The 12,065-nt window shown below is 54.4% G+C and overlaps 2 protein-coding genes and 1 long non-coding RNA gene across 4 annotated transcripts; all 3 read left to right on the forward strand.

Moving 5' to 3' along the window:
• The first annotated feature begins 1,671 nt into the window (after window positions 1-1,671).
• LOC138688791 (uncharacterized) lies at window positions 1,672-3,229 on the forward strand. The gene is made up of 6 exons (XM_069801311.1): window positions 1,672-1,703; window positions 1,789-1,908; window positions 2,118-2,282; window positions 2,518-2,559; window positions 2,708-2,792; window positions 2,897-3,229. The coding sequence occupies exons 1-6, from the start codon at window positions 1,672-1,674 to the stop codon at window positions 3,227-3,229; spliced, it is 777 nt and encodes a 258-aa protein (XP_069657412.1).
• Window positions 3,230-3,390: 161 nt separating this feature from the next.
• Window positions 3,391-5,540, forward strand: LOC138688792 (T-cell activation Rho GTPase-activating protein-like). Its single transcript, XM_069801312.1, has 7 exons — window positions 3,391-3,625; window positions 3,739-3,920; window positions 4,135-4,296; window positions 4,381-4,490; window positions 4,851-5,046; window positions 5,274-5,391; window positions 5,509-5,540. The coding sequence occupies exons 1-7, from the start codon at window positions 3,391-3,393 to the stop codon at window positions 5,538-5,540; spliced, it is 1,035 nt and encodes a 344-aa protein (XP_069657413.1).
• A 4-nt stretch (window positions 5,541-5,544) lies between these two features.
• On the forward strand, window positions 5,545-6,740 carry LOC138688817 (uncharacterized). Of its 2 annotated transcripts, XR_011327619.1 has the most exons (3): window positions 5,545-5,683; window positions 5,936-6,027; window positions 6,114-6,740. It is a non-coding gene; the product is annotated as an uncharacterized lncRNA (long non-coding RNA). The 2 variants fall into 2 exon arrangements; XR_011327618.1 differs by having other exon boundaries at window positions 5,936-6,740.
• The last annotated feature ends 5,325 nt before the right edge of the window (window positions 6,741-12,065 follow it).

Consider the following 12,065-nt stretch of genomic DNA (forward strand, 5'->3'; position numbering starts at 1 on the left):
GAGCGTTACAGGTTTGGAAATTCCTGTCTCTGGAGGGATGTCTGACACGTGTCACTCTACCAGTGCTGCAGTGTTTGCTTTCATCCCCGTATAGCTGCAGTTTTGAGCCTCTGCTTGCAGAAATAGTTGTTTTCCTACCGTCAGAGCCCCGACGGCACTAATAGGCCTTAAAGGCGCTGAGCAGGGACCTCCACTCATGCACCCTGCCCATGAGCCAGGAGCCCATTTAAACTCAGGTCTGGGTCGCTGGTCTCTGCCTGAGCTGTGCTGTAGATGTGTCTGCCTCCGGTCCTGTCCCTACGTCCTGGAGGGACCCCTCCTACGTACATGATAGCCTCGTCTCCTACCCCATCTCCTGCTCCAGACAGGGCTCCCTGGAGGGACTCTGGTCCCAGTTCATCCCTTCGCTGTGTCTGGGGCTGTTGATGGGCCACCCTTGGCTCTGTTGGGTGTGTTTTTTTCCAATTCTCCCCATCCCACTGGGATGAGGAGGAGTGAACAAGCAGCTGCGTGGTGCCTAGTTGCTGGCTAGGATTAAACCACATCACCATGTCAGGCAAAAGTGTGTGGTATCCCTTGTAGACAGACATAAAGGCTCCTCAAAGTTGACAGCTAGAAGAGAAAGGCCAGTGCTCTGGTTTCCCTCCTGGGCTCATGTTTAGAAAGTCCATGCCCAATTGTGAATTTGACTGGAGGTTCCTCCTCTCATCCCAGTCAGGTCCCTTAGCGGTCCCTTGGCTTTGCTGCCCGCTCTTCTGGTTCCCTACTGGTACAAACCAGAGAGGAAACCATGCAGTGCCCAGCTCTTCAAGGGCTGACATGACCAGTAAAATGGGACAAACTTTTCTTTCTTGTTGCCAGTGTTGAAGAGGATATATTTTTAGTGACACCAAAGGCTTTTTTGAACTTGTGATTTTTTTTTTTCTACTTTAGAGGAAAATTAATCAAGGCATCCAAAACATGCTAGGTTTGATGGCATCAAAATAAACCAAAAATCATTTCTAGGGGAGCTGGAAGCCAGTTTGAATTTAAAAATCTTCTTTCACTGTAAGGCATTCCAGAACAGCCACAAAATTACAGGTTCAGAGTTGAAACCAAGTATTGTGCCTATTGTCCTGGAGACCTGGGGACGAAGAAGCCCTTGCGCCAGTAAATGCTGGGGGACACCCAGCTGGAAAGCGGCTGTGCAGACACCTGGGGTGATGGTGGACACCAAGTGGACCGATTTCGAGCCAGAAAAGTGCCCCTGGGGCAAAGGCGGCTCACTGCCTCCTGGGCTGCAGTAGGCAAAGCGTTGGCAAGAGGTGGAGGGAGACGGTCCTTCCCCTCTGCTGGGTCCGTCCAGCCCGCCCGGGGGTCCCCAGTGCCAGGCAGAGACGGCCATACTGGAGAGAACTCTCGCCCCGGTGCCCCTCCCACTTTCCGTTGGGCTCAGAATGTTGGTCGTTGGGCTCAGAATGTTGGTCGTTGGGCTCGGAATGTTGGTCAGTTGGAGCCCACGGCCGCCAGAGACAGCAGCACGGAGCTGTGCTGGCACGCAGGAGCGCTGGGAGGAGGCAGGATCTGGCCGAGCGGCACCTCGCCGGCACCGGCACCTCGCCTCCCATCCCCGCTGTCGCCGACTGGTCCGCGTCCTCGGTCCACGGCGAGGGTCCTCCTCTCCCGGGCAGGATGGGCCAGGCCAACTGCTGCTGCGGCTCCAGGTGGGCTCTCCCTGTGCCTCGGGGGCACGGCCGGGACTCGCGGTGGCAGCGGCCTTTCTCATGCCCGCCGCTCTCTGCTCTGCAGGGAGGCTCTCACCGACGCCGAGGCGGTGCTGAGCGCAGATGTGCGGCTGACCCGGGGCCGCAAGAGGAGTGAGAGACGCCTTCTCCTCCTCCAGGAGGAAGTGGTGATCGCCAAGTTGCAGTAAGACCCTCAGAGCCCAGCTGCCTTTCCCCCAGCCCTGGCCCTGGCACCAGCACAGGGACACCCCGGCACCAGCCCCAGGCCCCAGCACCTTGGGGCTGGATGCGCCCATCGATGTCCGTCCCAAGGGCAGGTGGGGGACGGGGCTCTGCCCGGGGGGACCCCGAGGAGGACACCCCCAGCTCACCGCCTGCCTCTCCTCTCTGCAGACGCGGCACCACGCTGCGCCCACAGCTCCGCCTGGCCCTGGACCAGCTGTGGGTGCTGAGCGGCGGAAAGGAGGCAGCGGGGGAGGAAAAAGAGGAGGAGGAAGGCGGGGACGAGGACATCCTCATCCTCGTCTGGCCCACCGGCTCATGCGTTGTCGCCTTCGGGTGAGTCCCATGGCCGGGCAGGAGGCTCCCAACCATGCCCAGAAGAGAAGGGCAAAAGTCCTGCTCTGGCAGGACACGGGGAGCCAGGGCTCGGGCAGGGTCCCTGTCCTGCCCCACAGGGCTTCTTCGTCCTGCCCATGTCCTTCCCCACGGCGCAGGGCTGCGCAGGCGCACGCCTCTGCCCACAGGCTTTGAAGCAGCGGGGCCTGACGCCACTTCTCCTCTCTTTCTGCAGCTCCCAGGCGCTGAAGGAGCTGTGGGTGGGCACTCTGCTGGGGTAAGCCAAAGGGGGATGCTGTGGGTGCAGCCAGATGGGAGAACACAGCTCCCCAGCTGGGGAGAGGTGCCCCCACGGCTGCCTGACAGGAGAGAAGGGGCAGCTTGGGGCTCAGCCAGCTCTCTCCCTGTCCCTTCCCGGTACACAGGACACCAGGAGGAGCAAAGCAAGCCCGGGTGACCCATCTCCCCTCCCTCAAACCCCTGGAGAAGCAGCTGAGCCGCCGCCATGCTGTGAGTGTCTCCCCAATCTGGGCTCTGTCCCCAAGCCCTGGTCCTCCAGCCGAGCGGCAGAGGCATCGCTGCTCACCTTCCTCCACTCCTTCTCTCTTGCCCAGTGGAGGACATTCAGCACCGGGAGCCTGGAGAGGCTGATCGAGGGCCAGGCAGAGGTGAGAACGGCTGCCTTTCGCCCACCTCTGGCTGTGCCGGCATGTGCGGCAAGTGGGGAGACCTTGTGGGGAGGGTCTCATGGTGCCACTCGGGGAGTGGAGAGGGTTGGGGAGCCACCAGGAATGCCAGCACATCCTCACTGGTGGCACTGGGGGGAATCCTGCCATGCAGGGCAGAGAGCCCCAGAGGGCAGAGGGTCCCAGCTCTGCTGCGCTCAGGCTGCTGGTGCCGGGTGGCAGCTTGCCGGTGGCCCTTTCTGCTGCGGGGATGCTCTCTAAGCGCAGCCTGCTTCTTGCAGGACCATCCCAAGCAAGGGCCACCGACAGCCCCATCTGGGAACAACGGAGACGGACTTTGCCGCTCACCGGGTGAGTTTTGGAAAGAAAGGCAACCTCCTGCAAACGGTTGAGCTGTGCTCACTTGTCCCTTGAGTGTCGCCATGCAGGTGCGGCACCCCAAGGCAGGACGTCACCTGGACGAGCACAGACACCCGCTGGGCAGCGGCCGCTGGACGTGGTTCTGCGGGGACACGGAGCCTCTGCTGCGGCCCACGGCTTGGAGGAGGGCAGGGCGAGGGCTGGGACAGGCTGTCCCGGTGGCACGCCGGCTCTCAGGAGCCTCCGAGATGGAGCCTCTGAGCTGGAGCCGCGGTTCCAGCTGCTGGCTCCCTGCCCGTCCTGCCGCACTGCTCCGCACCGTGCTGCAGGCAGGGCAGGGCAGGGCAGGCTCCGGGAGCAGTGGCCTGGCAATCTCTGTTGACGGGCTCTTGCTCTGTTTTCCTTTGCAGCAGGAGGGAACAGCAGGAGGAGGAGGAGGAGGATGGGGCTGCCCTGGCCCTTTGCTCTGCGGAGGACCCCAGCCGCTGCCCAGGCGCCAGGGCAGGCGGGCTCCGGCTGTAGCAGGGCGCTTTTTGGACAGCCCCTGGCAGCCCTCTGCGGGGAGGACGGCTCCCTGCCCCAGCCCATCCAGGTAAGCCAGCCTGGGCAGGGGGTCCCCAGCCCTCCCTCCCGCTGCTCCAGAGGGGACGTGGCTGCCCCCAGGAGCTCCGGGGATGGGGGATTGGGCTCTTCACCCCCAGATGATGCTTTGGGGGGCAAGGAGCAGGATCTGGGGCAGCGCTTTGGTCACTGCTGTTGGAAGGCAGCTTCTCAGCCAAGCAACTGTCCTCCTGCCCCTCCTGCAGGAGCTGCTGGCTGTCCTGCACCGGGAAGGACCATCGACGGAAGGGATATTCCGAAGAGCTGCCAGCGGGACAGAATTTCGGGAGCTGCGAGAGGCCATGGACCACGGCGCCGACGTCGACCTGGGCAGCCAGCCTGCGCTGCTGCTGGCCGTCATCTTGAAGGTGAGCGCTTCTGACCTGCAGCTGGAAGAGCTCCTGGCTGGCCTGGAGTGTTCAGAGGCTCACCTGGAGCCCCTGGCATTGCAGGACTTCCTCCGAAGCATCCCCGCCAAGCTCCTCGTGACAGACCTCTACGAGGACTGGATGGCGGCGATGCAGAAGAGCGGCAAGGAGGAGAAGATTGAAGAGCTGAAAGCGTAAGTGTGGGCAGCAGCCTGCCTGTTGAGGAGGGACTGGTAGAGGCCTGGGACTTGCCTGGAAAGGGACGGTCTCCTTAAAAAGCTGTGTCTTCTGACAGCTTGCTTTTGCTGGGGTGGGCTTAGATTGTGGGGGAAAGGGCATGGACAGGGAACCTTCCCTTGCCTGGGTTTGGGGGAAATCAGGATCTAGGAAGGAACGCCGTGCTTCCTTCCTGAGGCACAGGAGCACTGACCGCTGGCTGAGAGCACCTGGAAATCTGTGCAACTCACCCACTGGCTCCCACCTGCCTTGGGCAAGCTTTGGGGATGGCTGTGGGCAACATCTGCTCTATTAACGTTGAGTTCCTGTTCCCTCAGGGTGGCCGAGAAGTTGCCTGCAGCCAACCTCCTCCTCCTCAAGCAGCTGCTGGCCCTCCTCCAGGACATCAGCCACAACGCCTCCACCAGCAGAATGACCACCAGCAACCTGGCCATCTGCCTTGGGCCAAACCTCCTGAGCCCACAAAATGAGGACCTGCTCCCGCTCCAGGCCATGCTGGAGGTGACTGAGAAGGTACGCTGGATCAAGCAGCCGGCTGCAGCCTTGCCAGCCCATCAGAACTTGGCTGCTCAGAGGTCCTTGGCTGCCTCCTCTCCCCAACAAATGCCGGTGGGGTGGCTGCCTGCAAGAGCAGCCCCACAGCAACAGCCGTCTGCACAGAGGCAAGGGTCAGCAGTGGGAAAGGCTGCGCGATACGTTTTCAGGCACCTGGGTTGAGACCAAGGGGTTGATATATGCAGGTGAACGTGCTGGTGTTGTTTATGATTGAAAACTGCGGTGACATTTTTGGGGAGGAGATGGATGGCCGCTCCAGTCCATCAGCCGGGGAGTCACCAGCACCCACAGACGGAGCCACAGGTATGAGGAGGAACCGAGGGCTGTCACAGGCTGGGGCTTGGGATACCAGAAACCTCAACAAGACAACTGGTGTAGGGCTTTGGGTGGGTTTTGCTTGCGGTGTGCTTTGCTTCCAAGGCATCACTGCTGCACATGGTTTTGCTTTCTAGACCTGCAATTGGAAGAGCGAAGTGGCCCTGCAGACAGAACAGACCAGGACCACCAGGCAGAAGCCATTCTGCCTGCATCCCCCTCTCTGGATGTCTTCAAAGAAGCTGGGGGAGACGCGGTGGTGAAGTCTGAAACGGCAGAGGTATGGCAGCTCTATCAGGAACTACCCTCCTACCCGAGACATGTTATCCTAGTGTTTGTTGAGCTGCCAGAAATGAACTGTCACACACCCGTGTGAACCCTGTGTTCCAAAGCGAGGGCCTTGGAAGAAAGGGCTAATGCAAACCAGCTGAAGGGATCTTCTCTGTAGGGCTAAGGCAGCATTTTGCCAAACAGTCACCTACTACTCCAGGGTGTCCCTTGCCACCCGCTGACTCTGACATTTCTGTTGTAGGAACCCATTGCTTTGGCTCCAACCACCCCAGAGACCACAGTAGACTCCCTGGGAAGCAAGGAAGAACTAAAGAGCCTTTCAGAGGAAAGAAGGTAAAATGAGTCAGCTTTGGTTAAATCAAGAACTGATTCTAGTTGATCCTGGCTTTACCTACCTAATCCTCCTGTGGGATGGAAAGGTTTGCAGGCTCCCTCCAGGAGAAGAAAAACCGAAAAAAAAGAAAGAGAAAAGAGGTCTGGGCAGACGAGAAGGAATGCCATCGAGAAAAGAAAAGAAGGAAGACAGAAAGAGATGGGGACTTAAAAGAAGCAGGAGGGTCAGCAGGTTAAGTAGCCCAGGTGCGTACCAGGCTCTGCTGCCCATCTTTCCCAGCTCTCAGCGCTGCTCCAAGTCAGTCCAACCTGATGGCAAGGGACGGCAGGGATGGTGCTGCACAGGGCTTGGAAATAACTCTGAGCTCCCCGGGGGCTCCCCATCAAGCCCTGCTGCATGGCACGAGGGCCTTGAGCATCTCTGCACGTGCGCAGGTCTCTAAGGGCATTACCCATGGGGATAAGGTGCCAGAGCTGTCCCTTAGTCAATGCCAGCCATAGCTCTCTCTTCTGGGCTATATGAACAATTCCTCGTCAATGGTGTTCCCCAAAGAAAGGGGAACCGAGTCATGCCTATTCCTGCCTTTGTGGGTTTATCAGTGCTCTCTGTCGTTGTAGGTGCCGTTTCCCTGTTACTGGTTGAATGCCTGTGACTCCTGGGCTCGCCCCCCGCCGCAGTTGATGTTTGCAATAAAATGACCTTTTCTCTCTTCTGAGCGTGTCCACCATACGATATTCTGGAGCGGGGAGCTGTTGTTTGGTGATGAACCCTCGGGGAGGAGATTGGGATCGTGCCTTGCCCCAGCATCCTTGCCGGCGGGCATCAGGGCTGAGTTCAGGTGCTTTAGGAGTGAAACCAAAGCACAGATTTGCTCAGGAGGGTGGAGGTTGGAAGGGACCAGGTCCTCTGGTCTAACCTGCCTGCTCAAGCAGGGTCAACTAGAGCAGGTCGCTCAGGTCAGTGTGCCCTTGGGTTTTGAATATCACCAAGGACGGAGACTCCACAAACTCCCTGGGCAACCTGTGCCAGTGTTTGACCACCCTGACAGGAAAAAGTTGTTTTCTCATGTGCAGCTGGAGTATTACGTGTTTTGTCTCTGGTGCTCTAAGTGGGCACTTTTGGGAAGAGCCTGGCTCTCTCATCTTCATTCCCTCCCAGCAGGTTTATATATATATAAAAATAAGACACCCCCCCCACACACCCCCCTAGGATTTCTCTTCTCCCCACTGAAATGTGTCTGCTTAAAAGCACCAGGAAATGTCAGGTTCCTTGAGGCTCGCTGTCTTTTGTGTAATGTATGTGTCGATGGTGTGTCCACCATCTTACATAGTGCCTGCAGTGCTGCTCCCCTCTCTGGAAATGGCTCAGAAAGGGAAATGAAGTTACAGACCAGCTTGTGCACAAAGAATAAGCTAACTGGCCTAGATCTGCGAGCTGGAAAAAAAATGGCTGAGTGAAGACATGCCAGGGATATGAAGAATGATGCATGGCAAGGAGAGGCCATAAAGGGACTGGCTTGCATTTCTACTTCCAGCAAGAGACCCTCCTGTTGTCTAGGTCAGAGTGAACAGAAAGAGGTGGTTGTTCATAGACCGTGTAGTTAAACTATTTGCTGCTAGACGCTGTAGAACTTAAATGGTGTAAAATCACAGCTTCTCTTGTTAAAAATCCTTTTAGAAAGAATTCTTCTTAAAGGTAACCACAGCTGGGAACTGTGACCCCCATTCCTCCACCTGATTTGGGAGAACTGCCCATCTCTCACTGCGCAACAGCCTGGAGCAACAGCTTTTTTCTCCTCCAAGCTTGGCAGCTCATACAACTGAAAATAGAAAATGGGCTCATATTAAAATGTGAACATTTTAATTTATGCATCTGATTGATATTGTGCTGTAATTAAATTATATTCCCATGGTGCGTATAACATCAGGGTTGTAGTAATACAAATAATTAGTAATTAACTCTAATCAGATCAGTTAGCAAATGGCAGATTCCAGATGAATAAGCTGGCCAACAGTGTGTGTGGTGAGGAAAGCCAAGGAAGAATGAAGAAAAGCTAATGTGCTGATGGGTAAGGGAAGAAGTGAAAATAACAGGAAATTGATTTTCAAGAGAACTCCCCTGCCAAGGAAAACAAAAAATGCAATCTTAGAAGGTCCTCTAGGCAATAGTCATCACCCTGCTGCTCAGTTCTTGGAAGATACTTCACTTTGACCTGTCACACCGTGCCCCGAGTCCCTCCCAAACGCTCATGCCTCTTCCTATGCTTTGGTGCTGAATTAAATGAAGGGCCCGTACAGCAGCATGCACAGAGTACCTTCAGCCAAAGGGACCTTCCGAAGCTGCCTCCCAGCTGACAATCCCTTGATGACGACAAGTGATGATGGCGTTTCAGTACCTTTCTCAGCTTGCCAGCGGCACCTTGGTACGGGAATTTGGGAATGGGTTCCTAACGAGTTGCTCCCACTAATCTCCATGTCACTGCAGTGCTGCAGAGGCAGTTTTGAGCTGCAGAAATGGTTGGAATAGGAAGACCCAGGCATATGTGGTGGGAAGAGCAGTCTGAAAATGCACGTGGGCATGGGACTCAGGTAGGATTACAGCACAGGTCATAGGAAATGAGAGTAAGTATCCTGATGGTGCTGCAGACACACAGAGCCCAACTTGAGCACATGAGAGTATGTCTCACAAGGCTTCCTCTCGAGCCAGCAGAGGATCACAGCCCTCCAACATGTAATTCAGAGCATTAATCTCTTGCTCTGAATTGCCCTCAGGGGGCACTGATTTCTCTCTATTAACTACGGCAGGAGTCAGCAGAGACCAGCCCTCCTGGGCTGAAGCTGGTTGTCAGGAATCCCTTTCCCCGAGTGAGTCCAAGAGGAGTTCCACGTTCTGCTGCCGTACAGGCCCCAGAGATACAGGCGTGATCTTCACCTCAGCTCTAAGGATGCTGAACTAGCTCCTGAGCAACATGAGAGCTTAGCAAATAGTTGCAAGTGTTTAGAGTTCAGGGCCTGGCGAGATCCCAAAGGGAGCAAAAAGGCTGCAGCCTGTTGACCTTGCAGAGCCGGATCAGCTGAAGGCATTGTGTCTAACCTGCAGAAAAAGACTGATGTCAGGGCTGGATGGGAACCAGGGGACTGGGCAGCGTGGGCTGCACAGAGGGAGCGTATGTCTCGATGCCTGCAGCTTCTCTTCTGAGAGCACCAGTGTGGAGCTGCTCTTCTGTGTCCTCGGTGCCATGAGGTCCCAGCTCTGTCCAGCATGAGCCCCATCGACCAGCACTGAGGTTTTGTTTCTCTGAGCTTCTGTTTTCACTGCAGATGTGTGGGGGCAGCCTCTGTGAGGGTAGACCGGGGAAGGAGAAGAGTAGATGAGGAGGAGGACATAACCAAAGGATTCAGCTTAGAGCCTTTTCCCCATACAGATCACTGTCAGTCTCCTGCTGGCAGGGCTAGGTCCTCCCCTTCAAACCTGGGGAGTCTTTAGGGTAGGGGAAATTTGTGGAAGGTATATAAGCAAGAAAACAGGCTCTGCCATTGCACACACTGGGGAGTCTTTCCCAGGCAGAAGTAAATACTCCTGGAGGCCAGATCCTGGCGTGGGGAGCCTTCTCAGTGCTTCCCTCACACTGTTGCTGAATGGGGTCAGCTGATGATACCTCAAGATGTGTTTTGGGTTGGAAGTAGCCTGAGTCCCCCTTTACATCTTCCACTGACCGAGAATCTCATCCCATTGCTCTTTCTTTCCCTCCCGAGTCCCTGCCTGTCTCCCCAACGGGCACAGGCTGAGCCTGGGCCATGTGGCTGGGTCCCACTGCCGGCCGCGCTGCCTTTGCTTCCTTTCCACGGTTTAACGCACAATGCGAGGTGTTAAGAGACCGTCCTGCGGTCTGCACCGCGGTGGCACAAGGAGAGTAAAAGCAGTCAGGTCTGCCTTTGCGGCTGGCCATAGCAGAAACCCAGCTCCCCGAACAGGGGCACACAGCACAGCCGGGATCTGACATAGATGACTCGGGACATGCTCTGCTTTCTTCTTGGCTCAACCGTGTCTGTGTTGGTTCAACATGTTTTACCTGTCCTCTTTCTGCCTGACTACATCAGGAGGGCATCTGTGCATCAGTCTGCTAGAGCGTCTAACGCTTCAGCTCCACAATCATTATCTTCACTGCAGAAAAAGAGGAGTATGTGCTTCTAAGGATAGATTACCCAATGCGGAGGGCTTAGGACCGCTGTTCTTCACGGGGCCAGAGAGAATTTCTCTACAGACCAGGAAGTATACCAGAAGTATAAAAATCTGGGAGTGGGATTCCCATTCCTATGTAATAGGTAACATTGCAATCTGAACATATGTTTCTAGCTCGAAACAGAGCAAAATATTGCATTTTGGCAGTTCCCTCAAAAAAAAAAGTAAACAAACAAAATGTTTTTAACAATTTCAGTTTGGATCTGTCAAGCAAAGTTTCAGTTAAAAGAAAACTCAAGATGTGCTCTTGCCAGCTGGACTGCAGTTTGATCAGCATCAAATATTTTAGAGACAAATAATTCCGAAGGAAAATAGTCTGTGTTACATCTCAAAAAGGTCAGTGTGAAATATTCTGCCATTGTGAAAGTGTTTCGCTTTTTATTTTCTCAATTTATAAAATGTCCTTGAAACCAACATCTTCCTGCAGCCTTTTGATTAAATGGCATTTTCTGATGGAAAATGTTCTAAGCAAACATAAAATGATTAGACAGTGTGACAGCTCTAATTGCTGCTGTGTGCCAAGAGTATGCCAGCAGGTCCCTTTCTTGGAGGGCAGCAGGAAAAGTGATGTTGCCTGGGCCTTTTTTATTTGATGATTCAACAAGTCACTGGCTGCTCAAAAGTTACTGCTACAGGTTCACAGGCAAGGGTCCAGAAATGGTCAAGTAAACTAATTAATCAAATGAAATAATAAAGAAAGGTGAGGACAAGGTCATAATGGGTAGACTAATTTCAGTTCCTTTCCAGAATCCTACCAAAATATGGAGAAATGAGAGAAACAGATATATTTGTGTATAGCATTTAGGGTGGGAGCAATGCTCTACAGGCCCATATAACGTAATAGACAGTGGTTTATCGAGGTGTTTGCCGACCCTCCAGAATGGAAAAGCGCCTTGCAACAAGTTGTATATGTGCATCGCTCTACCAGAACATGTAAAACTTTATTGAGCAATTTGCTGAACCACGGACTGCCTGCATTTTCGTGTCTGTCTCCTTTCTTGGTTAGAGAAGGTCTCCACAGCTTTGATATGATGAGGGAAGCTGTCATAACAAGAATTTGCAGTACTCCAGCCTGCTACTAGATTCAATGCCAATCATTGTTCTCAAGGCTCAGGTCACCTAATTTCGGTCAGATGTGACTTTTTCTGCAGCTTCTACTTAACTGACTGTTTCCAGAAGTGCCACTGTTAGGTGTCATCTTAAAAGGTCTTTTTCTCTTGCATGCAAGCAAGTGTTCAGCCTTCATGAGATGTTTGGCTTACTTATTTCATGGTTCAGTTTTGTGGGTTGCCGTTGGCTATCAACAACTTTTGTTCCTTGCATACCTGTGGCACGGGAATTTCTTGGAGCTACTGGATCCCATCGTCCCTGGGACCACTCCTCAGGGGCACAGGGAACTGGGACTTGGGATTCCCAGTCTTCTGACTGAAATCCAGCAGGTTAACCCCTTCTGTCTTCCCAGTGTTTCACAGGGGAGTAGAAATCAACAGTAGTGACAGAAAATTCCTGGGATCATCGTTCCCGCAGTGATGCTGGTAGACTTTTGCCTTAACCATGCATGTCAGAAGATCCTGAGGAAAGAGAATGGTGCAGCAGTTCATACTCACTTTTTCCTCAGGGATGGACCACCAAGCACTGGAATAAAAGTTTTGCTCCCGTCCCTAATCTAAACAGGGGTTGTATCTGTCACCCAGGGGATGGAGTCCCAGAGACATGCCGTGGGGTTTGGCTATGGGTGATGCAGGTGACAGGACACTGGTTCTAGGATGCTTCTCATCACACCCGTATTGGCAGT

Source organism: Haliaeetus albicilla, chromosome 13, assembly GCF_947461875.1.
Source record: "Haliaeetus albicilla chromosome 13, bHalAlb1.1, whole genome shotgun sequence".
Classification (NCBI taxonomy): domain Eukaryota; kingdom Metazoa; phylum Chordata; class Aves; order Accipitriformes; family Accipitridae; genus Haliaeetus; species Haliaeetus albicilla.